General features: G+C 46.9%; 2 protein-coding genes across 2 annotated transcripts; both read left to right on the top strand.

Annotated features, from left to right (window-relative positions):
* Window positions 1–438: 438 nt before the first annotated feature.
* OVGP1 (oviductal glycoprotein 1) lies at window positions 439–13055 on the top strand. Its single transcript, XM_021690125.1, is given in 12 exon segments — window positions 439–463; window positions 1060–1089; window positions 1502–1706; window positions 2702–2758; window positions 2976–3141; window positions 3650–3774; window positions 5227–5335; window positions 5431–5616; window positions 7175–7291; window positions 11291–11426; window positions 12395–12901; window positions 12904–13055. Coding segments are annotated over 12 exon segments (1815 nt in total).
* Window positions 13056–17450: 4395 nt separating this feature from the next.
* On the top strand, window positions 17451–25966 carry PGB1 (pepsinogen B1). Its single transcript, XM_021690178.1, has 9 exons — window positions 17451–17536; window positions 18070–18226; window positions 19394–19511; window positions 20011–20129; window positions 20809–21008; window positions 22156–22278; window positions 24298–24445; window positions 25339–25437; window positions 25663–25966. Exons 1-9 carry the CDS (start codon window positions 17481–17483, stop codon window positions 25813–25815), a joined length of 1173 nt encoding a protein of 390 aa, XP_021545853.1. The 5' UTR covers window positions 17451–17480; the 3' UTR covers window positions 25816–25966.
* Window positions 25967–26282: the final 316 nt, after the last annotated feature.

Here is a 26282-nt window from a genome sequence, read left to right as displayed (position 1 = left end):
TGAGATTCAAACCTTGGCCTGCCTAGGTCCAAAGCTGGGACTTCTAAACTTTGTATTACACTGCTTCCCTAACCAATAACCTGGTAACAGTAGAATTACTGCCTCCATGCATTGTTTACTGCTTATACTCAGTCCATGGAGGGCAAATCCCAGGAACAGGGCTGAGTACTGCCCTGCCCTCGCCATGGCCCTTGGCAGACACCCACTTTGTGCCAGGGTCAGACTGAGCTATTGCTTTGTTGGCTCTGAGAGCTACAGCTCGGCTGGAGAGGAAGGATGGGAGGTGCTGGGGTCACTGTGACTCGGGCAGCAGCCCATTCATCACTGGCCCTGGTTTTGTGTGTGTGTGGCCAGGCTATGCCAGCGCTGTCCCAGGGCTGTCCCAGAGCTCCTATAAAGGGGCTCGAGCCCTAGCCTCGCCGCTCTCAGACCTCTGAGATGGGCAGGTTGTTGCTGTGGATTGGTGAGTGTGGCAGGTCCCGGCCCCCATGACGTCACTCAGTCCAGGAGATACCAGGCTTCCTACATTTGTTACCTCTCGAGTGCCTGAGAAGCAGCCAGGGATTTGGGGGCTGGATTAGGTGGAGGGGGACAGGACATAGTGAAGGGCCAGAGGGACCCCGGCAGGAGAGATCTGAGCAGTGGTCCTCCACTCCAGCTATCCATTAAATATCTTTATGCCCAGTTCCACCTTGGACCAGTGATATCAGAATCTCTAGGGGAGGACAACATCACTGCTTTTTATACTTGGAGCCAGGGTGGGAACCACTGGCCTAGAGCTTTGGCTGGGACTTCTAAGTCATCCTTGTCCCTGTGCTAAGCATGGGTGTATCCACGTGGTGTTTATTGGGGTAAATAGGAGCTTCGATAGATCTGGCAACACTGGCTCAACTTAGAGAAGAGGAAGCCAGTGAATGCAGCGAGTCTCCATGTGTGTGTCTGTGTCTGACTATGGGGCCCAGTTGGTGGGTGCACTGGAGGACTGGAGGCGGGGCTGGGGCATGTTGCTCTGGGTGAGCATGGGAATCTGAGTGTGATTCCATCCTTTGTTTCCTGCAGGGCTGGTTCTTGTGCTGAAACAGCGCGATGGTAAGGAAATCCTGTCTTCCTCTCCAGATCCAGGGAGCTTCTCTGGCTGAGAGGTGCTCCGTGTGGTGTGTCCCCTGGAGCCCTTCCCTGCCCGGGCTCCTGTGTCCAGCATCATTGACCCGCTGCGGTTCAGCGGAGGATTTTCCGTCCTGCCACTTGTGTCGCTTTGTGTGCCAGGATCCAGGCTTGAGGATCCATTCTGAACAGGATTCCATAAGGCATTCTTTTCCCCCTGGGGCCTCAGCAGTAGGGGTGGCAGGGGGACCAGACCTCAGGGTCGCTTTGGGCTCTGTTTGCATGGGGAATGTTCTGGTGGCCCGGCCTCTTGGACTGTGTTCATGGTGCTCTGTGGAAGCCGAGCTCCATCCCCTCCTTTGGTCTCTGCCAGCTAATGTGTGTCCTCCCTTGCCAGGTGCTGCTCACAAACTGGTGTGTTATTTTACCAGCTGGGCACAGGGTCGCCCCAGCCCTGCCTCCATCTTGCCCCGGGACCTGGACCCCTTTCTCTGCACCCACCTGATATTTGCCTTTGCCTCAATGAACAACAATCAGATTGTTGCTAAGGATCCCCAGGATGAGAAAATTATCTACCCAGAGTTCAACAAGCTCAAGCAGAGGTGCGTTCATATTGCATGTGGGGATCATTTTTTTTTTTTCAGGTTTTACAGACAGAAGAAAATTAATCCTCTTTCTCTTGTTACTCATCAACTTTCTTCTGATTCTTCTGGTCCTAGCCGCCTCTCAAGTGGGACCCGGGAGCATTCCTGCCTGAGAACTCCCTGTTGAATAACACCCCGAGCTAATTCTTGCCTCCTTGCCCTTGTGAGGCCTTTGTTGCCTCTGCCTGGTAACCCCCAACTCATCCTTCAAGCCAGTGGGGTGGAGTTCACGTACTAATGCTGTTAGAATGCTTCAAGGAGAGCCTGCACATCACAAATGCTAGTATCTTTATTACCATTTGTCACCTGCAACCCCCAGCCAATGAGCCCCCTAAGGGAAGGAGCAGGGTCTCCAATATGTTTGTATACCAGCAGCTGGGTGAGTGCCTTGCACAGAGCTAGTGCTCACTAAGTGCTTGCTTAAGTATTCCTATCCCCACAACTCCTGGGTTCTCTCCCTGTCCAAGGGGAGGTCTGTCTTTGCGTGAATGGTTATAGATGGCCAAGGTAAAAATCCTTGTCACTAGATCACAAGCTCCCTGAGAGCAGGGAGCTTGTCTCTTTCACTCTCTGTTGTATCTCGATCAAACACCTAAAGCAATCAACCGCACATAGTAATTGCTCAATAAATACTTGTCGATTAAGAAAACAGTGAAAAGAAACATTTTAGACTACTTCTTTCTTTCCCTTTATGTGGGAGCATCATGGGGATGTGGGGGAGTTTTGTGGACCTTGGACAGCCTGGGGGGGGTCCTGGGTTGTGAAGACCCATGGGTTGATTGTTCTCCCCTCTTTTCCTTTCTTTTCTTCCCTGTGCTTTGCTCTGCTCTTCTCTCTCCCTCCCTCCACCTGCCTTCCCCTTTCACTTCCTCCCTCCCCCTCTACTTTCCACCGTTCCCCAGGGACCCACTGGAGTGGGGCCCCAGCTTACCTCCCTCTTTCCCACATCACAGGAACAGGGAGCTGAGAACACTGCTGTCCATTGGTGGGTGGAACTTTGGCACATCCAGGTGAGACTCTGCAGCCCCTCCCTGCTGCTTGAATTCCCCATCACCGCCAGGTATTTAGCTCCCAGTGCTGGGAGGGGCTTCTAAGAAGGGTTGACCTAACTTCCTTTCCCCCAGCCATACCTGTGTGCCCTCCACAGGGCACGAACCAAGGGGCTTTGTGGAGGTTGTGGTTCTGCAGAAAGCCCTCCTTCCTCGCCTCACCCTGGGTCTCCTGCAGGTTCACCACTATGCTGTCCACATTATCCAACCGGGAAAGGTTTATTGGTTCGGTTGTATCCCTACTGAGGAGACATAAGTTTGATGGTCTGGACCTCTTCTTCTTGTACCCTGGACTGAGAGGCAGCCCCAAGAGTGACCGGTGGACTTTTCTCCTCTTAATTGAAGTAAGGCCAAGTCTGGCAGCTCCAGGATCCAGCAGTGATTCTACTTTTATCATATCTGGGCTCATGGCATAGGAGGAGCAGAAGGCCAGGGACGGGGACGGGGCAGGGGAGTGGTAGCAGAATGTTCTTTTACTACCATCATCTTGGAAGGGTCAGGCCAAAGAGCAGGAGTCTTGTGGCTCTTTTTCTTGGTCACATCCAGGTCCTGTTCCAGTCCTGCAGCCTAAGTAATGCTTCCTCTGTGCAGCGGCCTGGCCCACTTCAGGCAGGCAGTCTGCAGCTTGTGCTCCTGACCCTGCCTGGCACCCCTCTACCCCTCTGTTAAGTCACTTACCACGGTGGCTCAAGGCCACCTCTCTCACGAGCCTGGGGGCAGGGCCTGTGTCTGCCTCACCTCTGTGTCCCCAGAGCCTGGCTCAGGGGGCTCTGTAAATAAAGCTTTCCTGGCTGATCCTTCCTTTCCCTGACTGTTTGGTCTGGGTCTCTGTGTCTGCCTCTTTCTTGGTAGGAGCTCCTGTTTGCCTTCCAGCAGGAGGCCACGCTCACCATGCGTCCGCGGTTGCTGCTTTCTGCGGCTGTCTCTGGGGATCCGCACATCATCCAAACAGCTTATGATGTGCGCCTTCTGGGAAGGTGAGACGGTGCTGCCTGGTGGGGCAGGACGTTGGAGGGAAGGAGGCCGGTCATGCTCAGAACGGCAGCACCGCTCAAGCCCCGCCCTTGAGTTGTCCACGTACAGGTGCTAGTTGGGGGCGGGCTGCTGAGGGGCATGGGTGGGGACGAAGGTTAGCTCCACATAGCCTGGGCTTTCTTTAGGAGATCAGAAGTGGTGTCCCCACAATCACGTCGTCTTGGGTAGGGCGTTCTGCAAAGCCCTTTGCTGGGGCTCACGGGAAAGCGTCCCATGGGCCTGGCCTCTGCCGTGCCAAGGGACAGCGGTAGACATACCCTGTGCGGCCCATGGCTGGCATCAGAGGCAGATGATTAATCAACGCCTGCCACAAATACAAAAATAGGCACGCGCAGCCAGGCCTAGCTTTCCGAGCACGGGTGTCTGTGCAGAAGTTACAAAGCCGAACAAAGAATAGCTCATAACTCACTCTTTCTGGCCATGCCAGCTCTGGGCTAATTTTCTCCAACCTCAAGAATGGAGTGTTTACAGATGAGAAGCTGAGGCCAACGTGGAACGGAAGAGGGGATGGGGTGTTTCTGCGTGTGATCACACCAGGGGGCCGGGGTTCAGTGTCGGGGCGGAAGGGGAGAGGCCCCATGGGGCATAGAGTTTGCCAGCTTTGGTCTTAATAGCAGGCAGGACTGAGGGAGTACCACCGTCCGCTGGCTGGGTGACCTTAGGCAGGTTAGTGAGCCTGTCAGAGCCTCAATGTCTTCCGCTCTAAAATGGAGACGGCTGTGGCACTGAGGCCATTGGCCACGTTAAAATTAAATGATGGAATCCTTGTACACCTTTACGCCTGTGACCCGGTAAGTGCTTACTGACACTGGTTCATTCTGAAAGTGCTCTGGAAGACGTGGTTTCACTGGTGCCTTGAATGGTGGAAGGACAGAAGCTCTTTAGCTGCTGTGAGTATCGCCTTCCTCATGACAATTTACGCAACCTGTTAGCACCTGCGTCAGGCACGAATGTGTTTCTTTTTTAAAATTATTTTAGAAAGTTGTATGTATTTATTTGAGAGAGAGAGAGCGCGAGCGTGAGCACGAGCAGGGTGAAGGGGCAGAGGGAGAAAAGCAGACTCCCCGATGTGGGCCTTGATCCCAGGACCCCAAGATCATGACCTGAGCCGAAGACAGATGCTCAACCGGCTGAGCCACCCAGGCGCCCTACGAATGTGTTTTCTTGTCTGACTCCTGCCTACCTCCATGGAAGCTCTCAGGATGGCATGGGACCTGAGGCACGGCTGTCCCTGACTAGCAGTTTGCTGCGGTGGCACATCTCAAGTCGATGACGCAGACGGGCAGGCAGCTTGGGTGGCCAGGGCACAGCTAGTTAGCCAGTTAGTCCTCTGGTGATCTGACTTGAAAATCTAGTTAGCCGAATCTGCATATGTCCTCCTCTCTCCCTCACAGACTCCTGGATTTCATCAACGTCTTGTCTTATGACTTTCATGGAAGTTGGGAAAAGTTCACAGGGCACAATAGCCCCCTGTTCTCTCTGTCTGGAGACCCCAGCTCTTCGGTAAGGAATGATCTCAAGGGGCCCAGACACCTGCCCTGAGCCCAGGCCATTGGCCCTCAGTAACACGGAGGGGTTTGTGTTCTTCCTACCTGCAGGCATATGCCATGAATTACTGGCGTAAGCTGGGGGCACCCCCAGAGAAGCTCCTCATGGGATTCCCCACCTACGGACGTACCTTTCGCCTTCTCAAAGCCTCTAAGAATGGACTGCAGGCCAAAGCTGTGGGACCTGCGTCTCCGGGAAAGTACACCAAGCAAGCTGGCTTCTTGGCTTATTATGAGGTGACAGGAATAGGGAAGTCTGTCTATTAGTTAGGGCTTCTCCATCCTTTAACAGAGCAAGAGCAAAGACAACCAGGCAGAGGCAAGGGTGAGGGCTGGAGACAGGACAATGAAGTGGTTTACTAGCTCAAGAGAAATCCACTCTCTGAGATATTTCCTTTTTCTTCAGGAGAAGGTATTTGAGTCCCTCATAAGGGATGAGGGGCTGGGTAGAGTCTAAGTGGAGGGGGGACCCCTCAAAAGAATCTTAACTGTTATACAAGTCAATCCTGACTTACTACTATCTGGCCTAAATAAAAATAATTAATACCTGAAATATTTATAATTTCAAATATTTGCAAAAATGAAAGAATAGTGTAACCTCCTCTCCCCCTCCCCCACTACCACCTGCCCCTCACCAGCCTCAGTCACTAACCACTCCTGGCCAATCTTGTTTCATCTTCACTCCCCGACTCCCCTCTCTCCCACTACTAGATTATTTTGAAGCAATTCCAAGACATTCCCTCCTACAGATTCTTTCTTCTTCCCCCAGTTCCATTCCCTTATTCTCCATCTCATCAAAGCTCGCTACTGAATGGAGAAAAGAGACACGGACTCAAGAGGATATAAAACACAAGAGAGGACAATAAGAGGCATGGGGGTGTGGCTTAGGGATCTGGAAAGGTCTCAGGGAGCAGAGCTTTGGAGCACAGGAAGAATCCTGATGGGCAGGAATGACAAGAGGGAAGGGTCTCGAAGGCAAAGGACAGCAGTTACTGAGGCACATGGTGTGTGTGGGTGCTGTAGGTAGGAGTGGAGGCGCAGGGTCTCCCCAGTCTCTGCTCTCTGCTGGCTGGCTGGAGATGTTATCCTGCTAAGCCAGTGACGTCATAATGGAAATTATGTTCTTGAAAGACATTATAGGCCAAAGAGATGTTGATAGAACCTTTAAAGAAGCAAAAAGAGGAAGAAAGGAAAGAAAAAAAGCCTCATACATGAGCTTCTGCTACTAGCTGGAATGCTTCGACTTCTATGTGGCGTGTGGTTTCTAGCACGAGGCTGGGCACCTAGTAGACACTCAGCTGCTCGACTGATTGTAACAACCCAGTTCTCCCTACCTTTGAGAACTTTAAATTTATTAGAGGTTCACAAGCTAGTTTGGTAACTACCAAGACTGGCCCTTCATGCTGATTGCTAATGAAGAGAGGAGAGGTTTGTTTATGGTAACTCTTTGGAAAAGATACATGTTTGGTCAAGGTCAGATAGGTTACCATTAGTAGTTTGGCATTGTCATTATTTAGCAAAGCCTGGTTTGGTTTCTAAGGATGTCAGCCACTCCTTGGTTCTCTCTCTCTTTCTATCACGGACAATAGAGAAAGGAACATGTTCTAGTAGGAATTTGTTCAAGAAAGAGAGAAGGTCTTCTGTGAGTGGCTTCCCACTCCCTCTTTGGTCTGTCTCTTCTCACTCCCTGGTGAGGGATCCTTTGGATTCTTCACCACTGGGAAAAGAGCAGTGTGGCTGCTGGTGTTTCTCTCCATGGCACTTCCCAGAACTAATCTGGTGATCCTCCTGGCAGATATGCTCCTTTCTCCAGAGAGCAACAAAGCGCTGGATTGATTTTCAGCATGTTCCATATGCCTACAAGGGGAAGGAGTGGGTTGGCTATGATGATGCCACCAGCTTCAATTACAAGGTAAGACCTTGGTCCTTTCTTGCTCCAGCATATAGTTTCCTTCTGGCTCCCATGAGGCTCTTATCTGTACAGTGTGTGTGTGTGTGTGTGTGTGTATGTACGTGTGCATGCATGTGTGTGCGTGTCCTGGGTAGAGGATAAAAAGGTGAGGTTGACTAGATCAGGTGAGTCTCGGGCATACCTGACCTACCTGGGGTTTCCTAATCGCATCTATCCAACACTCTCCTTTTGAAGAGAAGGAATCTCGGTTTTGAGGGGAGAAGTGACTTCTCTCAGTTTACACAGATTTTTGGCAAGTTTCTTCTTTTCTGTTTGGACCAGATAATTCCATAACAGATAAATACAATATGAGGTAGATCATGTTAAACGCTCCATGAATATCACTGATATGTGTCGGGATAGGAGAGTCAGGGAGGGCTTCCTGAGGGAGGTGAGCAGCAGGAGGAAGTAATGACATGGGGAGAGGTTCAGTGGGGACTGAAAACTCATTCAAAGTACGTACAAAGAATTTGGGTGGGGCAGAGAATTTTTGTAAAGTGTAAGAGAAGGCAATAAAGTGCCAGCCAGTTTATAGAGGGACTTGAATGCTGGTGAAGGTGTTTGGCCCTCTTCTTGCAGGCATTTTAACACAAAATCAGGTTTCTTTCTTTCTTTTTTTTTCTAATTTTATTTTATTATGTTATGTTAGTCGCCATACATCATTAGTTTTTGATATGGTGATCCACGATTCATTGTTTTCGTATAACACCCAGTGCTCCATGCAGAACGTGCCCTCTTTAATACCCATCACCAGGCTAACTCATCCCTCCACCTCCCCTCCCCTCTAGAACCCTCAGTTTGTTTCTCAGAGTCCATAGTCTCTCATGGTTCATCTCCCCCTCCGGTTTCCCCCCCTTCATTTTTCCCTTCCTTCTCCTAATGTCCTCCATGCTATTCCTTATGTTCCACAAATAAGTGATGATAATTGACTTTCTCTGCTTGACTTATTTACTTAGCATAATCTCCTCCAGTCCCATCCATGTTGATGTAAAAGTTGGGTATTCATCCTTTCTGATGGCTGAGTAATATTCCATTGTATATATATACCACATCTTCTTTATCCCTTCATCTGTTGAAGGGCATCTTGGCTCTTTTCACAGTTTGGATATTGCAGACTTTGCTGCTATATTCAGAACATTCCACCCTAAAACAACAGAATACTCGTTCTTCTCAAGCGCACATGGAACTTTCTCCAGAATAGACCACATACTGGGTCACAAATCAGGTCTCAAGTGATACCAAAAGATTGAGATTATTCCCTGCATATTCTCAGACCATAATGCTTTAAAACTGGAACTCAATCACAAGAAAAAATTTGTCGGAAATTCAAACACTTGGAAGCAAAATCAGGTTTCTGACCAGGCATATGACCTGCAAGTTTGAAACCTTTAGAACCTAACTCTGATCACCCCCTCGCCCTGTGCAAGCAATGTTGAATGAAGGTGAGCGGAGCCGGTTTCTATAGTGAATTCCAACAGAAATGACATGCTTTGGTGATTTCCAAACCTGCCTCTGCTTTGGAATCACCTGAGACTTGATAAACGTAGAAGGTCTTGGCTCCACCCCCGAATATTCAGCCCGTCTTAGAAAGAATCTGGAAACTGTTCTTAGTATGGCCCCATGTGATCCTGCTGTAACCAGTTTGGCATATTGGAAGCTCTGAGGAACACAGAGGTGTGCAGGGAAGATAATGAGGGTCTCGACCAGGTGGTTGGAAGAAGAGGTAATTTTTGAATGAGTAATTGTCAGGACTTGGCAACTTCCTGGATATCGGGGCTTATTAGAAGTCACATCTCCTCTATTATAAGTGATGGAGAAGCACAGGTGTTGGCTGTTCTTTGGGGGAAGTTTGGGGTAGAAAGCACCAGAGGGCAGAATCCAGTGTGTACCTCCTCCGTGCATGTCACTGAGTGAAGCCCGCTGTGGGGAGAGAGGTAAAGAGCATGGCTTTCAGCCTCCAGGATCTTCCTCTGGTTTGGGACCAGAAGACACAAACAGAAAAATTCAATGACTCAATGGAATTACCCAGTTGGATGGAATTAAAAATATGACCCACAGGACACGGGAGAGGGCATTGACCTACGTGTTGGGGGAGGCCTGAGGCCAGCCAGGAATGGTGTCCTCGCTTTAAGGGGCCGTCACTGTGCCTTGCAGAGCTACAGGGAGACAGAGCCCTGTGTGAGGGTGATCAAAGGATTTCATCACAGAATCCCAGAGCTGAAAGAAACCTCAGAGATCGTCATTAGGAGATAATTATCCATGGATTTCTCAGTGTTCCTGCACTGTCTGGGCATTCTGAGCAAAGGAAGCAGACCAGCTCTAATAAAAATAGGAACCTGCCTTTCCCCCTCCCCCAGGCCTTTGCTGATGTTCAGAGATGTAGAGGTCCCCTCCCCAGAGAGGACTTGTCTACATTCCAGTGAAGCTCTCAATCTCTCCGGAGGGGACGAGGGTCTGATTTGCCTTCCTGCACATGCAGGTGGCTATCTGGCCTTCGCTGTGTCATTCTTTGGGCAACTGGGGCATGAGGACTAAAGTCAAGGTGCTATTTGACTGTTCCGTTGCTGTGAGTAATAATGGTCTGTTCTCCGATCCAAAGATTGTGCATGTGCGTGCACGCATACACATAAAACTGGCAGTCTAACCTGTTTGTTTGTAAGCAGGATAAAAACTCGGAATCTTCACAGTTTCAGCTGAACTCTAATTGGGTCCCTATTTTACATTTGGGGAAAGCAAATCCCAGAAAGGAGCCAACTGACTTGGCCAAGTCATGCAGCTATGTGGATGTGATGGAGTCTGTCTTTTTCATCGCCCGTGACAGAGAACACTAGCAAAGTAGTAATAGGACCTGGATTTGAGTCTAAACCCTGCCACGTCATTATATCTGAGGTTTTAGAAATCATGGAAAAAAGCCTTTATTTTCTTATCTGTGAATGTAGTTTATCTCTTCTTTATAGCATCCCTGTGAGATAAGTTATATGGAAGTGATTTTAAAGTAATATAGCAATATCTATGATTTAGAGTGATGATAACGGTGATTAGCATTGGGATCTTGCTGAAACAGTTTTTAATATTTATGAACATTTACTAGGTGCAAGTTATCTCTCCAAGTATTTTACAGGTAGGAACTCTTTTTTTTTTTTTTTAAATCCAGTTTTAAAATTGTGGCAAAATATACATAACATAAAATTTGCCATTTAACACATTTTTAGGCATCCAGTTCAGTAGCGCATTCATATCATCGTGTAACTATACCACCTTGCATCTCCAGAACTTTCTCATCTTCCCAGACTGCCCCTTCCCCCTCTTCCCCAGCCCGTGGTAATCACCACTCTGCTTTCCATTTATACAAACATGACTACTCCAAGTACTCCCTGTGAGTGGAATCATACAGTAGTTGTCCTTTCGTGACTGGCTTCTTTCACTCAGTGTAATGTCTTCGAGTTCCATCCGTGCTGTAGCATGTACATGTACGAATTCTTTGGACCCTAAAAATGTTGGAAATGTTACTATTCCTTTTTTACAAATGAGGCAACTAAGACACATAAGGTTTTGTTGTTATAGTTGTTTTTAAAGATTTTATTTATTTATTTGAGAGAGAGAGAGCAGGAGAGAGAGAGAGAGCTCGCACAAGCAGGGGGGAGGGGCAGAGGGAGAGGGAGAAGCAGGCTCCTCGCCAAGCAGGGAGCCCGATGCAGGGCTCAATCCCAGGACCCTGGGATCATGACCTGAGCTGAAGGCAGATGCTTAACCGACTGACCCACCCAGGCACCCAAAGACACATGAGGTTTGTGTGACCTTTTCAAGAACCCTCAGCTAGGAAGTGGTTAGAGGCTGGATTCAAACACAGGCTTTCCTGCTCCTGTAGTGTTTCCTGAGGGTCTGTCTTTGGTGTTTTGCCATTGTACCCAGTCTGGGGGATGCCCAGCATAGCAGGTTGACTGACTACTACTTTTTCAGGCAATGTTCATAAAGAGAGAGCATTTTGGGGGAGCCATGGTGTGGACGTTGGACCTGGATGACGCCAAGGGCGCTTTCTGTGGCACTGGCCCTTTCCCCCTTGTCAAGAAGTTGAATAGTCTCCTGGTGCAGACTGGTGAGTAGCTATGGCCTGGAACTGGGGTTGGAAGTTGTATAACCAGGCTCTGGCTAGGTCCCTTCTGTTAGATGCGAAGGTTTTGGTGAGGCAGCATGACATCGAGGGAAGAGAATAAGCTTTGATGTCAGGCCAGTCCATTTTCTTGGTTTAGAGGCGTGCTCCATGTGACCCCTCTGAGCTTTGGTTTCCCTATCTGTGAAACAGGAATGATCCTTATACTTATGACATTATTATAAGAACTAAATGAGATAAGGAGTGAAAAATACTGGCTCATAGTTAGTGTTCAATATATGCCAGTTTATTTCTCTGTTGCTTCCTCCTGTTTTCATGGGACAAGGGCCAGAAAAGGAAGTCAGATTTCTTCTGACATCTCTTTGATGTTTAGGAGATGGAACCTAGCATGCTTGAACTGAAACATTCTTTGAGATGGTTTATAACCATCATTTTACAGACCAAGAAACTGAGGCTCAGAAAGCTAACACTGCTAGGCAGGGGCAGAGATGGGACTCCAACCCAGTTCTTTACAAAATGCTGTCTAGAGTGGCCTCCTTGCCCCTTGGCATTGTTCCTGGTGCCTCCTACAATGGGGGACACAGGAGGTTTCTGTTATTAGGCCTTGGGGACAGCAAGGTCTTGCTGAATGTGCAATCAGTGAGGTCAAAGTGAGGGCTTAAGCATAGAAAACTGGCAGGCTTCCCGGGGTCATTCACCAGAAATGTAGTAAATGTAAATGTGCTGAGTGCCCATAGGTGTCTGGGGTCCCGTTAACGTGATGAAGTGAAGGAGAAGGGCTTCCATGCAGTGGGGTTTTATCTATGCCCTCAAGTGGGTGTATTATGAAATCCTTCAACTCTGGATTTGGGGAGTAGGTACTTCAGCCCTGGAGTGGTTGTAGTCCTGCCAGTAATTAATAGGATGGGAAGGAAGCCGTAGGAGTCTTATCCTGTTCCAATGATTTTCTCTAGAGGTCAGCTCAACTCCTTCACCAAAATTTTGGCTCTCAACTGCTATGAATTCTGAAAGACCAACTATAACCAAAGCGTTGACCACTGACATGAGGATTTCATTCCCAGGAGGAAAGTCTCCGACCATTAATTCCCGTAGTAAGTCTCAAAATATGACTACAAGGCCCAGAGGTGGGATTGTGACCCCTAAGAGGGAAACTAAGTCCTTTGGAAAGCCCACTGTAGCTCTGGAAGGGAGGACTGAGACTCTTGGAGAGACCATGACCCATGGAGAGACGACTATGATTCCTAATGATCGTTGGACCTCTAAAGGGAAGATCATGCCCCTTGGAAAGAGGGCTGTAGTCCCTGAAATGATGACTGTCCCCTCTGGAAAGATGACAGTCACTCCTGATGGGCAGACTCTAGAAGAGAATTTGACTTCTGAGGTGGACACTGATCCCCTGTTGGATTATATTGTTCTTCAGATGGAAGCCGAAAGCAGGAGGCCATCCTCAGGGCCTGTCATCTAGCCCCAGGACACATTCCTCCTGCTTTTGACAACCCCGGTGTTCCCATTAATGGAAATGATTCCTCTGTCAACTCGATGACCCTTCCAACAAGCGCTCTTTCTCTAAAAAAAGAAAACCCGGAAAATTCTGCTGTGGGTCAAGGAGCCTAAGCTCTGTTGAAGGCAGAAGCTGGGGAAAGCCCTCGTCTTTTCTTATAGGCCCCTGCCAGGAGCTGCTTTTACCTAGACATTTATAAACCATTCATGGGTACTAGCAGGCCCCAAAGCCAGTGAAATCATCTCTTTTCTCTTGAATAAACTGGAAACACAAGAATTCATCTGAGTTCTCTGGAGTTCTTTTCTTGAAATGACCTGTGCAATGCAATTGTCAGCATCTGCCTTTCAAGTTCACTTTCCCCTACTGCTTTTTTTGGAAGGAGGGAGTTTGTGTCTAGCCTGTGTCGACGTTTTCCAATGTGGATTATGTGTTTCCCTCTCTGCCTTGCACAACTACTCCCCTCACGGGTGGTCTGAGACAGAATCTCTTCCAGCACAGTTTCCCATTCTCCTTTTATTTCACTCCAGTGTAACATTTGCTCCCATGAATATATCAGAACTCCTCTTGCCAAGGTCACTGGTGATGCCCATGCTGTTCACTGCAGTGGCCAAGTGTCAGTTCCAACCTTCCTTGAGACAGCAGCAGCACTGATACACTTGGTCACTTTGTCCTCCTTGACACACTTTCTTCACGGTGCTTCCAGCTTTTGTTTTTACCTGACTGGTCATTCCTTCACAGTGTTCTATGCTGATTTCTCCTTTCATTCGTGATCGCTTAATGCCAGGGAGCTCCAAGTCTCTTCTCTGGGTCTCTTTTCTTCTATATTTATGTTTACACTCTTGGTGTTGTCATCCAAACACATCACTTAAACAGCAGCTCTAATATTGTCAAGAGAACAAAAGCACAAAAGAATATCTATAGTATGCTATCTTTTGCATAAGAAAAAAGGGGACAGAAAATACACGTGTCTGCTCATTTGTGCACGAGTACTACAGAGAGGATAAATATGAAATAATGAGATTGGTACCTGTAGGAGTTGAGTGAAGATGGGGTGGAAAAAATGGGAGACTGGGAACAGGGTACCAGGGAAGGAGGGATTGATACTTACCTGAGTACTCATATGTGTGTAATTCTGACTTTTAGAACCATGAAAATGCTTCACATGACCCACAAAATAAATAAAATCAACTCAAAATTGAAATACAAAGAGTAACAAATGTGGGCGCCTGGGTGGCTCAGTTGGTTAAGCGACTGCCTTCGGCTCAGGTCATGATCCTGGAGTCCCGGGATCGAGTCCTGCATCGGGCTCCCTGCTCAGCAGGGAGTCTGCTTCTCCCTCTGACCCTCCCCCCCCCATGTGCTCTCTCTCTCAAATAAATAAATAAAACTTAAAAAAAAAAAGAGTAACAAACGTATTTAACTATATTAAAAATACAGAAACAACATAATCACATTGAAGGAATTAGGGAAGGAAAGAACGAACCTTAGCAGCTTTGGAAAATAGCATTTTGCCTCTATATTGAAAGGCTAAAGACAAAAGGAACTATGGACAAATACGGTACTCTAGCAAATTTGCTGTTTATAGTTATATAGGTTAGCAGTTCTGAAACTGCTTTATGTGTATTCCAGAATTAAACACAGAAGGAAACATACTGTGGATAAGAAGAGCCGTGTTTCTCACAGTCAGAGAAATAGTTATAGATAGGGAAAAAGGAAAGGCAGGAATGAACCCTGGGGTGTTGGATTCAGAAGTAACAGCAGGAAATCATGGTTTTAAAAATATATATGGATTGGTTGATATAGAAATGGATATAGAAATATGTGTATCCATAAATATATTTCCTGCTTTCACCGCTGGAAAGGGCTAGAGCACTGACATCCTAATAGACCCAGTACCTTGAAGAAAATGTCCCTGAGCACCCCTTGAATAACTGGGGATGGAAGCCTCTGTATCTTGCTACCTTCTCCCCTCTCCTAGTGGATAATTCTGAGTGATGATTCTGAGTGGACGGCGCTGTGCTGAGCACAGTGGGTGATATTTCAGGACCCAGATGTCTACAAGACTTTAAACGCTAGTGGGAGAGAAAAGACAAGTAGTCAAATGATTTATTTCTGATAAAAACGAGTGGTTGTTTATCTCTGATAAAAACGAGTGCTTCACAGACATGTCATCTCATGCTGAGGAAGCAGACTCAGAGAGCTTAGGTACTAATGTCTTCCTGCAAAGACAACTTGGTAAGCGCAGTAAGAGAGCCTGCCGTGTTAAGGGATTGACAAGAGGTCAGAGGCACAGATGTGTGATGGACAAGTCCTTGGAATAGATGACAGGTTGGAGGGGGTGGACAAGGAGGCAGGACACAGCCTCAAGGACATGATTGATGAGCAGACACCAGTTGTTTCCACACAGGAAAGTGAGCTGTGGACACGATGTTAGGAGCTTTTGTCACTTTCTCATCGACTTTTGAAGAGTCCCATAAAAGGTTCCAAAACCCTGTTTCTGTGAAGTTAGGAATGTTGCCACCAGGAGGCAGCAGCATACAGGGTTACATTTTCTAGCAGACAACTAGAAGAGCGGAAGAAAAGCCATTAGAATCCCTTTCTACAGAAAATCAAATCACATATAAATCTCTGTCATTATCATTAAAGCTGATACTTTTGTGCACACTGAGGCAGAGAGAGCGTGAACACCCCAGGCTTAGAGGAGGAGGCTGTGCTGAGATACAGGTTGAGTTCAGGCAAACAGAACTCGAAGTCCCAGCTCTGCCTTTGATTAACTATGTGATCACGGGGAAATTAAATCAGCTTCTAAGGTTGTTACAATGGTTAAATGAAATATGTGCCTGGTCCAAGGTCGATAAGTGAGAGTTGTAGTTAGATCTTCTATAGATCTTCCAGTTTCCCTCTAACAATTTCTTTCTATAAAGAAACATTAAACCATGCATATGAAATTGGAAACTCTTTGGGTTTGTGCATAGCTCAAAGGCTTCAAGGTATATTCATGACAAAGTTCCAGTAACTTCTCTCATGCCCGTTACAACTTTACCTAGGGAATCATTTGGTAAGCTGGCCTCTTTCATCACATGCTTCTAGAAGGCTCCAATCTAGAAACTAGTAAAGGGTCTATAGAAGGCATTAAATGTGTCATTTCCTTGATTAAAACAAATTAATGGCTCCTTACTGCTTAAGGAATAAAGTCCATGGTACTTAGCATGGCATATGAGGTCCACCTCACCATCCAGTCACCCCCGTGTAGACACTTAATACTGTGCTCCAGGAGTTTGATCCAGATGCTCCACGGTGTGCTCCATTAGTATGAGGCTTAATAATAAATAGTTTGATGGAATAGAAGTTAAAATACTGTGGATACTGAATCCATGCTGCTTTAATATAGTTTTGTAGAATCAAGAGTATTCCTGTTTTAGCATTACAGTCCTTTCCATTGCAACAGAATTCTGAGGAGAAAATAATTTCCAGAGCCAATTGGCATGATAAGGACTGTGCAGACCCAGTGCAGGTCCTTTGGGTGGGTCTTGGCTTGTGAGGAGCCATGTTGAGAAGTGCTCTTGTGGCCACATTGGTCACAGTGTTCTCTGACCTCATGACACAAACTGCACTTCTGGGTGCCATTGCTCAGGCTTTGCTTCTGCCTCCAGTGGCTTTTCCCACTTTCCTTACTTTCTCATCTACCAACCAGGAAGATCCTAACTCAAATTACCTCTTCTCTGAAGGCTTTTCCATCCCCCCACCCCTGCCACAAGCTATCATTTCTTGTCTCTGCTTGCTTTATGAATACTGTTCTTATCATTCTCATTCATTCAACACACATTTGGATGCTAGAGTGATCACATCATCTCATAATTAGATTATATGTCAGTCATTAGGCAGGATGCTGACTGCCTACAAGGATCATTTCTGAATTTTCTTTGTACTCCCAGAGCTTAGTGCAGAAGTGAGCACAGAGTAGACATTCCTTAAATGTTGGCTAATTGTGAACTAAGAAATTGAAAATAAAGATCAGAGTGTCATGGACCATGAGAATCACATCAGAAGACTATAGATGGGTCTGATGAGAGGAACAGGAAGGAAAAGGGGAAGAAGGAGTGGAGAGTCTACTGTAAATCTCCAAAAAGCACATGGACTTTGGAGCCAAAGAACAAATTGTTCCATTGTTCTGGCAGAAGTTGCCAGCACCCATTTCCCAGTAGATGTGGGCACCAGGATCCTTTGTCCCCAGTGAATTTCACATTTGTTATCACATCCTAATCTTTGGATTCCATCAGCAAAGCCACTAATCACTTTTTAAATTGACTGCAGAGTGGATATTAAAGGCCGTAATTCTTGCCAGGAGGAAAAACAAACAGAATCCATGGATATGCAGGGGCACAAGTTGGTTCAAGGCTAAGAAGCCCACGTGCCTACAGGTGAAAAGTTCAGGGAGATCGGGGTATAAAAGAGAGACGCAATCTCGCTCTGTGTGTCCCAACCCTTGAGTGTGCCACTGTGTCCTGGTATATCTGTGGGCCACTAAAATCAGCACCATGAAGATCCTGGTCTTGGTCTTGATTTGTCTACACCTCTCAGAGGGTGTGGAAAGGTGTGTATGGGAATTCAGTTTCACTGTGAATTTCAGCCCTAAGGGAGCATCACAAGCTAGGGTAAAGCAAAGGCCTTCCCCTGCAGATCTCATGGAAAGGCAGGCAGATTGTGTCTTGGTACATGAACCCAAAAACCACAGGGACCCTAGACTTGAAATGGATGATGATGATGATGATGATGATGCTGTGTGTATGTGTGTGTGTGTATTAGTAAAGGTGGGTTGGTGTTTTGTTAGCCAAGAAGGAAGGATGTACAATATCTATAAAGCTTAGAGGAGGGACTGGGAAGGAACAGGTATTTATTCTGTGGAAAGAGTGTATGTAAGCAGGAAACCCCAAATATATGTTATAGTGGATTTTCAGGCTGGAAATGCTGAAGTGACTGCAGAACTTGCTAAAATCCAGAAGGATTTCTTACAAGAGGCTCTTCTTGGGTACAAGTAGGTTTAAAAACACCAGATCAGATCACTGAAGTGATTTCTTTAATGGGGAAGGTGAAGCTCACTCCTTTTGTTTGCCCTAATCTCTGCAGAATCATTCTGAAGAAAGGCAAGTCCATCCGCCAGGTGATGGAAGAGCGGGGTGTATTAGAGACATTCCTGAAGAACCACCCAAAGGTTGATCCAGCCGCCAAGTATCTTTACAATAATGATGCTGTTGCTTATGAACCCTTCACCAACTACCTGGATGTAAGTGAAAGGGGAGGTGGTATCCATAACCCTTGGCTAATAACCATTCTTGGCTACTTACTTAGACCTCTCATCAGCTCTGATTTTGGACTTTTTACTAAACCTAAGTCTCACCTTCCTATGGAAAGTCTCTGGATAAGTTATGAGTTGGTACCACTTAACACTATGGTATTCCCTTTCCTTCCTTCTTCTCATTACTGGCTCATTCTCTGAAGCTCCATTTATGTGGTTAAGAGATCCACAGTGACCATATTCAAGTCAATTGAGAGAGCCAGAGGAAGTCCCAGTGATGGGCTGCAGGGGAAAGAAGGACAGCACATGCCAAGCTGCCAGGCAAAATCTCCAGTGGCTCCAGATGACATAGATCTCCCCGTTTGGAAACATACACTGGTACTCAGAGCAAGTATTTGAGTGTTCTTGAGGCTGCAGTGTCTGCTCAGGGCATCTCAACACACTGGTGTCCTATGGACTGTCCTTAGTGAGATGTTACATGAGTGTCAGATCTAGAAGCCACCCTAGGGATCTCCTATTTCGACTTCCACTTTCTATAGATGGTGGAAGGAGAGGCAGGTAAGTGACATGACTGGCCCGAATTCACTTAGAACTTAAACTGTGTCTCAGTGAAGTTCTCTTCTTGCTTTCCATGCTACTTCTCATTACTAAACCAAAGTCTCACCTTCCTATGGATTTCCTAGCACCTTAGCTACTGTGTGACCAGAGGGAGGGGAATGGTGGGGAAATATCTAACACTGGAAGAAAAAGAAGGATGTGTGTGTGTGTGTTTATGTGTGTGTGTGTGTGTTTGTGTGTGTGTGTGTGATGTGGGGAGGGGTTTGGGCACTGGGAATGGAGAAAAGGTGATTGCTTTTCCAAGTGTGCATGTTCTGGCATAGCATGGTAAATCCATGGTGTTATCACCTGATACAAAGTGGAAAATGCTTTGGAAGAAGAGACTGGCTTGCCAGACCAATTCTCACCTAGTCAAAGTCTTGCAATTAGGGACAAAAATGGGCAATATCGAGGGGATCTGGCTCTAGATGTGAAGGAGAACTTCTGGAAAGAGAAAAATATAATTTGTCCAAATGTGGTTTCTAGTGAGTCACTGTCTTCCCCATCCTTAGGACAAGGCTTGGCTACTAAATGAGCATGACAAACTTTTCTTTGCAGTCCTACTACTTTGGAGAGATCAGCATTGGGACACCGCCACAAAATTTCCTGGTCCTCTTTGACACAGGCTCCTCCAACCTGTGGGTGCCCTCTACCTACTGCCAAAGCCAGGCCTGCTGTGAGTATACTACCATCACCACCCACCCATGGATAGTAGCAGAGGCCAGGGCAGAGTCAGGATTGAGCACAATCTCAGCATCCAAGTCCAGAGTTCTTGGTGTATACCCATGATCTCATCCTCCTTAAATTCAGACCATGTGGAAATCTTGCCCTTGGTCTACATTTCACAAGTGCTACAGTTCTGGAGAGAGACAGCAGAAATAGACCAAGGCTTCTGTTCTTTTCTACATTGTTCCCTTTCCTCAGCTTTCTCCTGTGGGCCCCAATTCCTGTCACTTTGAGTTGAGCCATTCCTCAGGAAATGGAAGGAAGGGGCAACATCTGTTTGCCAAGGGGACAGACTTTTCTGGGGCTACAGATTGTCTTCAGCACAAAGGATCTGAGGCTGAGGCCCAACCCCAGGCTTGGTCTGACAGTCTCAGGCCATCAAGGATAAGTGTCCTCCAAGTATTTCAGAAAATGTGTTGACATTAACTTTCCATTCTATCCTTGCACAGTCAATCACAACAGGTTCAACCCCAGCAGTTCCTCTACCTACAGAAACAGTGGGCAAACCTATACACTGTATTATGGCAGTGGCAGCCTGACTGTGCTCCTGGGATATGACACTGTTAATGTAAGTGCTGTTCTCATCCTTCTGTGGGTCTGCTCTTTGGCTCCCCTTTTTTAGAGCCTAAAGCTGTCAGAGAGACCCATGATTACTAGGTAGGCACGAATGCCCGGAAGCTGATGGTTGGAAAAGACACCGAAGGCCATCTAATTAAACTTTTCTCCCAAGACAGGACTTGCTCCCACAGCAGTCCTGACTGCAGGGAGCTCTTTACATTGTGCCTCCCTGTGACTTTGCTCCCTGGTCTTACTGCCCTCTGTGGCCACCTGGAGCACATCTGCTTCCTCCTGCACATGACTTTACTCTAGGTATTTGAAGATCTTCCTTTCACTATTTTCTTTCCTTTTACATCAAACACCCACAATTCCTATGTCATTTGTGCACATGGATTGTTCAATATAAAACCAGCCACTGTCCTTTCACTGTCCATGGAAGTGGAAACTCTTAACTCCAGAACACAACAGCCTCTGCTTCCCCAACACCTACACTCTTCTTTCCAAGACATACGTGGTTGGGTGATGCTGTTGTCCCTTCATCTTCCATACCCCACCCATGATTGAGCTAAGCATGAAAGAAGCCAACTTCCTCTCCCCCCAAAAGGGTCTAGATTCCATTCTCTGGGCACCTAAGTCTGGGAAGGCTTTATCCACCTGAACTGTTGATCTTTTTTCCCTGCTTGTCCCAGGTTCAGAACATCGTCATCAATAACCAGCTATTTGGTCTGAGTGAGATTGAGCCCAGCAACCCCTTCTATTATGCAAACTTTGACGGTATTCTGGGAATGGCCTACTCCAACCTGGCAGTGGGCAATGGCCCAACAGTTCTGCAGAACATGATGCATCAGGGCCAACTCACCCAGCCCATCTTCAGCTTCTATTTCTCTCGGTGAGCACCCTTGCCCTGGGTAGGTCTCAGCAAATGAGACTGTGGGGGCTTTCAGCAAGTCAACACCAGACAGGGCCGAGGTTTTAAAATTTCCTGATACAATGAGTATAACTTGCTATATGCAATTCACGCATCTCTGAAAATTTATTATTTCATTTTGGAGGGAATTTTATTTTAAAAGCACTAGAAGTATTTTTTAATTCAGGCCATAAACCATAAGATGACTCTTTTCTTAAAAATGAACTATAGTCCCTCACCTTTTGATTAATAAATTTGAAGATATTGTATTAGTTTTGTACAATTGTAGAGCTATAGAACAAGCCTGATGATCATTTGCTAGTAAAGAGAACAACAATGAAATGATTATTGCGATATATGTCTGGCTTTCCAAAGTGTTCCCACAGTAATTTCTTCAAATGACATCTCAAAGATTCTATTGGCTTCGTTTTGCCAGAAAATAAATGCAGGCCCAAACAGGTGGTCAATGTTGAGCAGGGTCACTACTAACTCACTGGTAGGTGTGAAGCCATGACTCAAATGCAAAAATCTTGGTCACAAATCCAGTACATTTCCTACTCTACTGGCCTTGAGCTTTCATGGCAAACTTTACTTACTGATTCTTTTCCCTGAACAATGATCCTCAGGGTACTTGATTCCAGATGTTTTTCTTCAGTGAGTGGCAGGCCAAACGTAAGGAACAGAAGAGACCTGAATCCCCTTAACACTGTTTAGTTACCAACTTGAGCATGACAGGAGCATCCCCTTCACTGCACGCAGGAGATCTCTCTCTGTCAGGTCCCAATTCCAGGTACTCCCTGAAGTGTTTCTTCTTGTTCTCACTTTGTCCCCAGAAGGGTTTCCCTGGGATGCTTTGTTTTGTTTTCAGAGGCCTGGTTTCCAATTCCATCTCGCCTTTTATGGGCATAATTTATATTTCCAGTTCTCTGATACTCTGGGTGTTCCTCTGAGGAGGCTCCTCTCCCTCGTGCCTTAAGCCTGGTGGAGTCTGAAGAGCAGATCAGAGGACAAGACCCTTCGTCCTGTGGTTCCTCTGTGTCTGAAAGAGAGAGGGATGGTGAGAGGGGAGGAAGGAGCTGCCTGATCATGTGTATTGTGGGAACTCATGCTCTTCTCCTTTTCTCCATAGCCAACCAACCTATCAGTATGGTGGGGAGCTCATCCTGGGAGGTGTGGACTCCCAATTTTATTTTGGTGAGATCGTCTGGACTCCTGTCACCCGGGAAATGTACTGGCAGATTGCCATCGATGAGTAAGTACAGGGGAAATTTCCTATGGATTATGGACACCCCTAGGATGTTCTGCAGTGTGACAATATTTCCTGTTCTTGCACTGGCACACACTTCTGAAAGAATCAGCAAACCCTCAGGCTGATTGTTCCTGGAGCTCAGCAGACCCTGGCATCTAGCTCTTGACTAAACTTTTTGACTTGGTCACTGAAACTTGTCATGTCAGCAGGTTGGTCATTCCTAGGCTTCTGTGAATCCATGCCTTTGTTCCTGGGAGCTTCATTATCCCGCGTAGCACAGTCCTTACCAAGTCCTTCATCAGTAAAAGGAACAGCTATCATTGATGTTTTTGATGTGCCAGAGACTGTGCTAAATATTTTATATATATTATAGCATGTATATTCCACTACAACACTATGAGGTGGTCAGTAGTTTATTTCATTGTGTAGATAAAGGCATCAAGGCTCAGAGGTTCAGTAACTTATCCAAAGTCACACATTTCACAAATTTCAAAATTTGAGCCCAAGCATATCTGTTCCTAGAGCTTAGTACCATGAATCGGTTACTTCTACACTCCAACCCTTCAGGAAATTTCCATCACCTCCATTTAAAGATACACTTCTTTGGCCTTTGCTCAAGACCATACAACAGCTGGGCACTACCTATCGCTACAGCCTTCCCACCACTTCCTGACGTGCAGCACAGACTTCACCACGTCCTTGCACCTTGCCATGACTTTTTTGCCTCTTCTCTTTTGACTATATCACCTGAAGCCCCTCATGTCCTGTGCACATCCTTTGGAGACCAGATAAATTCCTACCTCCCCCCAAAAGACCTCTCAGGGACCCAATCTCTCTTTCAGTCCCATAGTATTACTGGCTTGTGTCCCAACATGTCTCTCTCCATCTGTGGGTAGACACAGTGGAATCACCCCAATGTGCATGAGTAGAGAGGTAAGCAGCTGATGTCTGACAAGTAGTTTTTTGTGCCTGGAGTAGAGGGGTCTTTTCACTTGGACCAATTGCACTCACCCCTTAAGCATCTCTTCTCAGAATAATCCTTGTCTGACCAACTGCTTCTCACGGCCAGAGTAGATCAAGTCCCCTCCTCTCTGGCCTCTTGAATTTCTTTCATGGCACTCACCAGGGCTACAATTAAACACCATTTACGTGTTTCTGTTAAGTTTGTGGTGTCTGTCTTGTCCACCATTACATCCAAGTACCTTGATTCACCAACAGTACCCAAAATATAAATGGACTGAAGAGGAAGAGTAGAGCAGCCGAAAAAGCTGGATGAGGGATCAGGGACTGAATCACATAGGACTACATTATGGAGATCACCAGCTATTGCCTTATGGTGTTGTGGCTTAATGTATGGTGTTGTCTCATGTCCATTAGAATATGCTCTTTAAAAACAGCGAATATAAGTTAGTCCTCTTCATATCACCATAATTCTTCTAAGAGTGTCTTGTACATAGTAGGTGCCCAATGTGTATTTATGATTTGATTACCAACTTTAGCTATGTTTGGCACTATGTGTTGGGCCTCATATAGGCAGATTAAAGAGGATAAGACACAGTCCCTACTCCCCACAGAGCTCAGTCAGAGCTGGAGTAGTTACCAGAGCAAGACTGAGGATATTATTCCAGTGGTCCCAAAGACACAGATTTATTACATGGATTGCAGTGTCAAGGTATGGCCTGGCTTTTTGGAAGACTCATCTTTTCAGAGCCGCAGGGTTAGGAGATTAGGGAGGATGCGGCACTTATTTATGGCAGAAATGTCTGACTCTCTCTCTCTTTTTTAAAGATTTATTTATTTATTTATTTGAAAGAGAGAGGGGGAGAGAGAGAGCGGGGGGAGGGTCAGAGGGAGAGAGAGTCCCGAGCAGACTCCGAGCTGAGCATAGAGCCCAATGCAGGGCTCCATCTCACAACCCTGGGATCATGACTCAAACTAAAACCGAGTCAGACGCTCAACTGACCGCGCCACCCAGCTACCCCTAGAAATGCCTGACTCTCTTTGTATTGGTGTGCCCCTCAGGTTTCTTATTGGTAACCAGGCCACTGGCTTGTGCTCCCAGGGCTGCCAGGGGATCGTGGATACGGGAACCTTCCCACTGACTGTTCCCCAGCAGTACTTGGACTCCTTTGTGAAGGCAACAGGAGCCCAACAAGATCAGAATGGTGATGTGAGTAACCAGAAGCCAGGGTTCCTCTGCACATCCAGGCAGCGTCAGCATAGGAGCCTGAGTGCAATGAGTTCATGAGAGACAAGAGGAGGGATTGGTGGAGAACTGAGCTCCTGGTGGAACAGAACACGTGGGGACACATCATGGCCTTTCAGGCATGAACCCTCAATGCAAGGAGGCATAAGGGGAGGGAATAACACCAACTCCAACTGTGAGTATGGGCTGAATGATTGTCAGGAGGGGTGGCTGTTCCATTGCAGGCCCTTGGAACACATCTCACCTTGGTGTGGCACTGTCATTTGACTCTATGGACAGAGCCAGGCATATTGCATTTCTCCATTCCATTTGGGTTTCTTTCTTCCCTAGGAATACTCCTTTGGCTTTTACTCTGAGCAGCCTCCTGTGCCCACCCCTGTTACCCTATACCCACTTCTGTAGTTTGCTCCTCCTGCATGCAAGAGTCTAGTTTAGTCAGACTAAATCTTGGTCCCTCAGGGTGTGTGTGTGTGTGTGTGTGTGTTTGTGTTTGTGATGAGTATGTGGATAGGTACACACTTATGTGAGAACATGCTTCACACAGGATGTGCCCATGCTTCTTCTCTGTAAGTGGTACTTTCTGGGAGTAGAAATCTGTGTTCTGGAATGAGCCTAACTCCTTGTGGCCATATCAACACAATCAAAATCTCAGAGCTGAGATATGTCCAAGGAGGCCCGGGAAAGCAAAAGCATCTGGTCGGTGTTGTACCTGGGAATCAGGCTTTGCCTTCCATGCTCTCAACCAACCTCTGCTGGAAGGTCAGGAAGAGAGTCTCACGGGGAATGGGGGACTCGGGCCCTTTGTCTGGGCCCCCAGTCCCCTGGCACTCTACAGCTCTGCTTCTCCTCTCTCTCAGTATGTGGTCAACTGCAACTCCCTACAGAGCATGCCCACCATAACCTTTGTCATCAGCGGGACCCCATTACCTCTGCCTCCCTCTGCCTATGTCTTCAATGTAAGTATGCACTCCAGGCTCCAGGAAAATGGGATTGGATGGGCACAAACAGCTGTTCTGTGTCCCAGCTCACATCTGAGCACCTATGGGGAGTCACTAGTGGCAGGGTTGAGGGTAACAAGAAGACAGAGACCCCAGAGGTGTCAAGGAATATAGGGTGGGAAGTTCCGGTAGGGAAAGGCCTCTCCATGCACCTGGTTATATCCTGATGTTCTTTGTCTGCAGAATAATGGCTACTGCACGCTTGGGATTGAGGCCACTTACTTGCCCTCCCCCACTGGGCAGCCCCTGTGGATTCTAGGAGATGTTTTCCTCAAGGAATATTACACTGTCTACGACATTGGGAACAGCAGGATGGGTTTTGCCCTCTCTAAGTAGACTAGCAAGAGGCAGCTGTCTCCACCCTCCTAGCAGAACTCTGGGATTGCCCTACTGTTTCTCTGGGCTGACAGCAGCATTTTAGACTAGTCTGGTTCCTCTGTGCACTAGAATCTTACTTCCTGCAACTAATAAATCAAGAATCTCCAAACGTCCTTGCTGTTCTCTCTAAATGTCTTCTTTGTGTTCTGCTTGTAGTAGTTTATTCTAGATTGAAAGTTAGCAACAGGGGCGCCTGGGTGGCTCAGTTGGTTGAGCAACTGCCTTCGGCTCAGATCATGATTCTGGAATCCCAGGATCGAGTCCTGCATCAGGCTCCCTGCTCAGCAGGGAGTCTGCTTCTCCCTCTGACCCTCATGATCTCTCTCTCATCTCATTCTCTCTCTCAAATAAATAAATAAAATCTTAATAAAAAAAAGAAAGTTAGCAACAGTTCTTTGGGGGAATCTGTGAATTGCCCAATGGGC

This window comes from Neomonachus schauinslandi, chromosome 4 (genome assembly GCF_002201575.2).
Source record: "Neomonachus schauinslandi chromosome 4, ASM220157v2, whole genome shotgun sequence".
NCBI lineage: Eukaryota > Metazoa > Chordata > Mammalia > Carnivora > Phocidae > Neomonachus > Neomonachus schauinslandi.
The sequence above is the reverse complement of the archived record's forward strand: the minus strand, read 5'-3'. Positions and strand labels throughout refer to the sequence as shown.

Excerpts from the sequence above, each read along its gene's own strand:
- PGB1 (XM_021690178.1), top strand. The coding sequence starts at position 17,481 with ATGAAGATCCTGGTCTTGGTCTTGATTTGTCTACACCTCTCAGAGGGT. Across the intron at positions 17,537-18,069 it reads CTCTCAGAGGGTGTGGAAAG|AATCATTCTGAAGAAAGGCA; the intron begins GTGTGTATGGGA and ends TAATCTCTGCAG. Across the intron at positions 21,009-22,155 it reads TTCAGCTTCTATTTCTCTCG|CCAACCAACCTATCAGTATG; the intron begins GTGAGCACCCTT and ends TTTTCTCCATAG.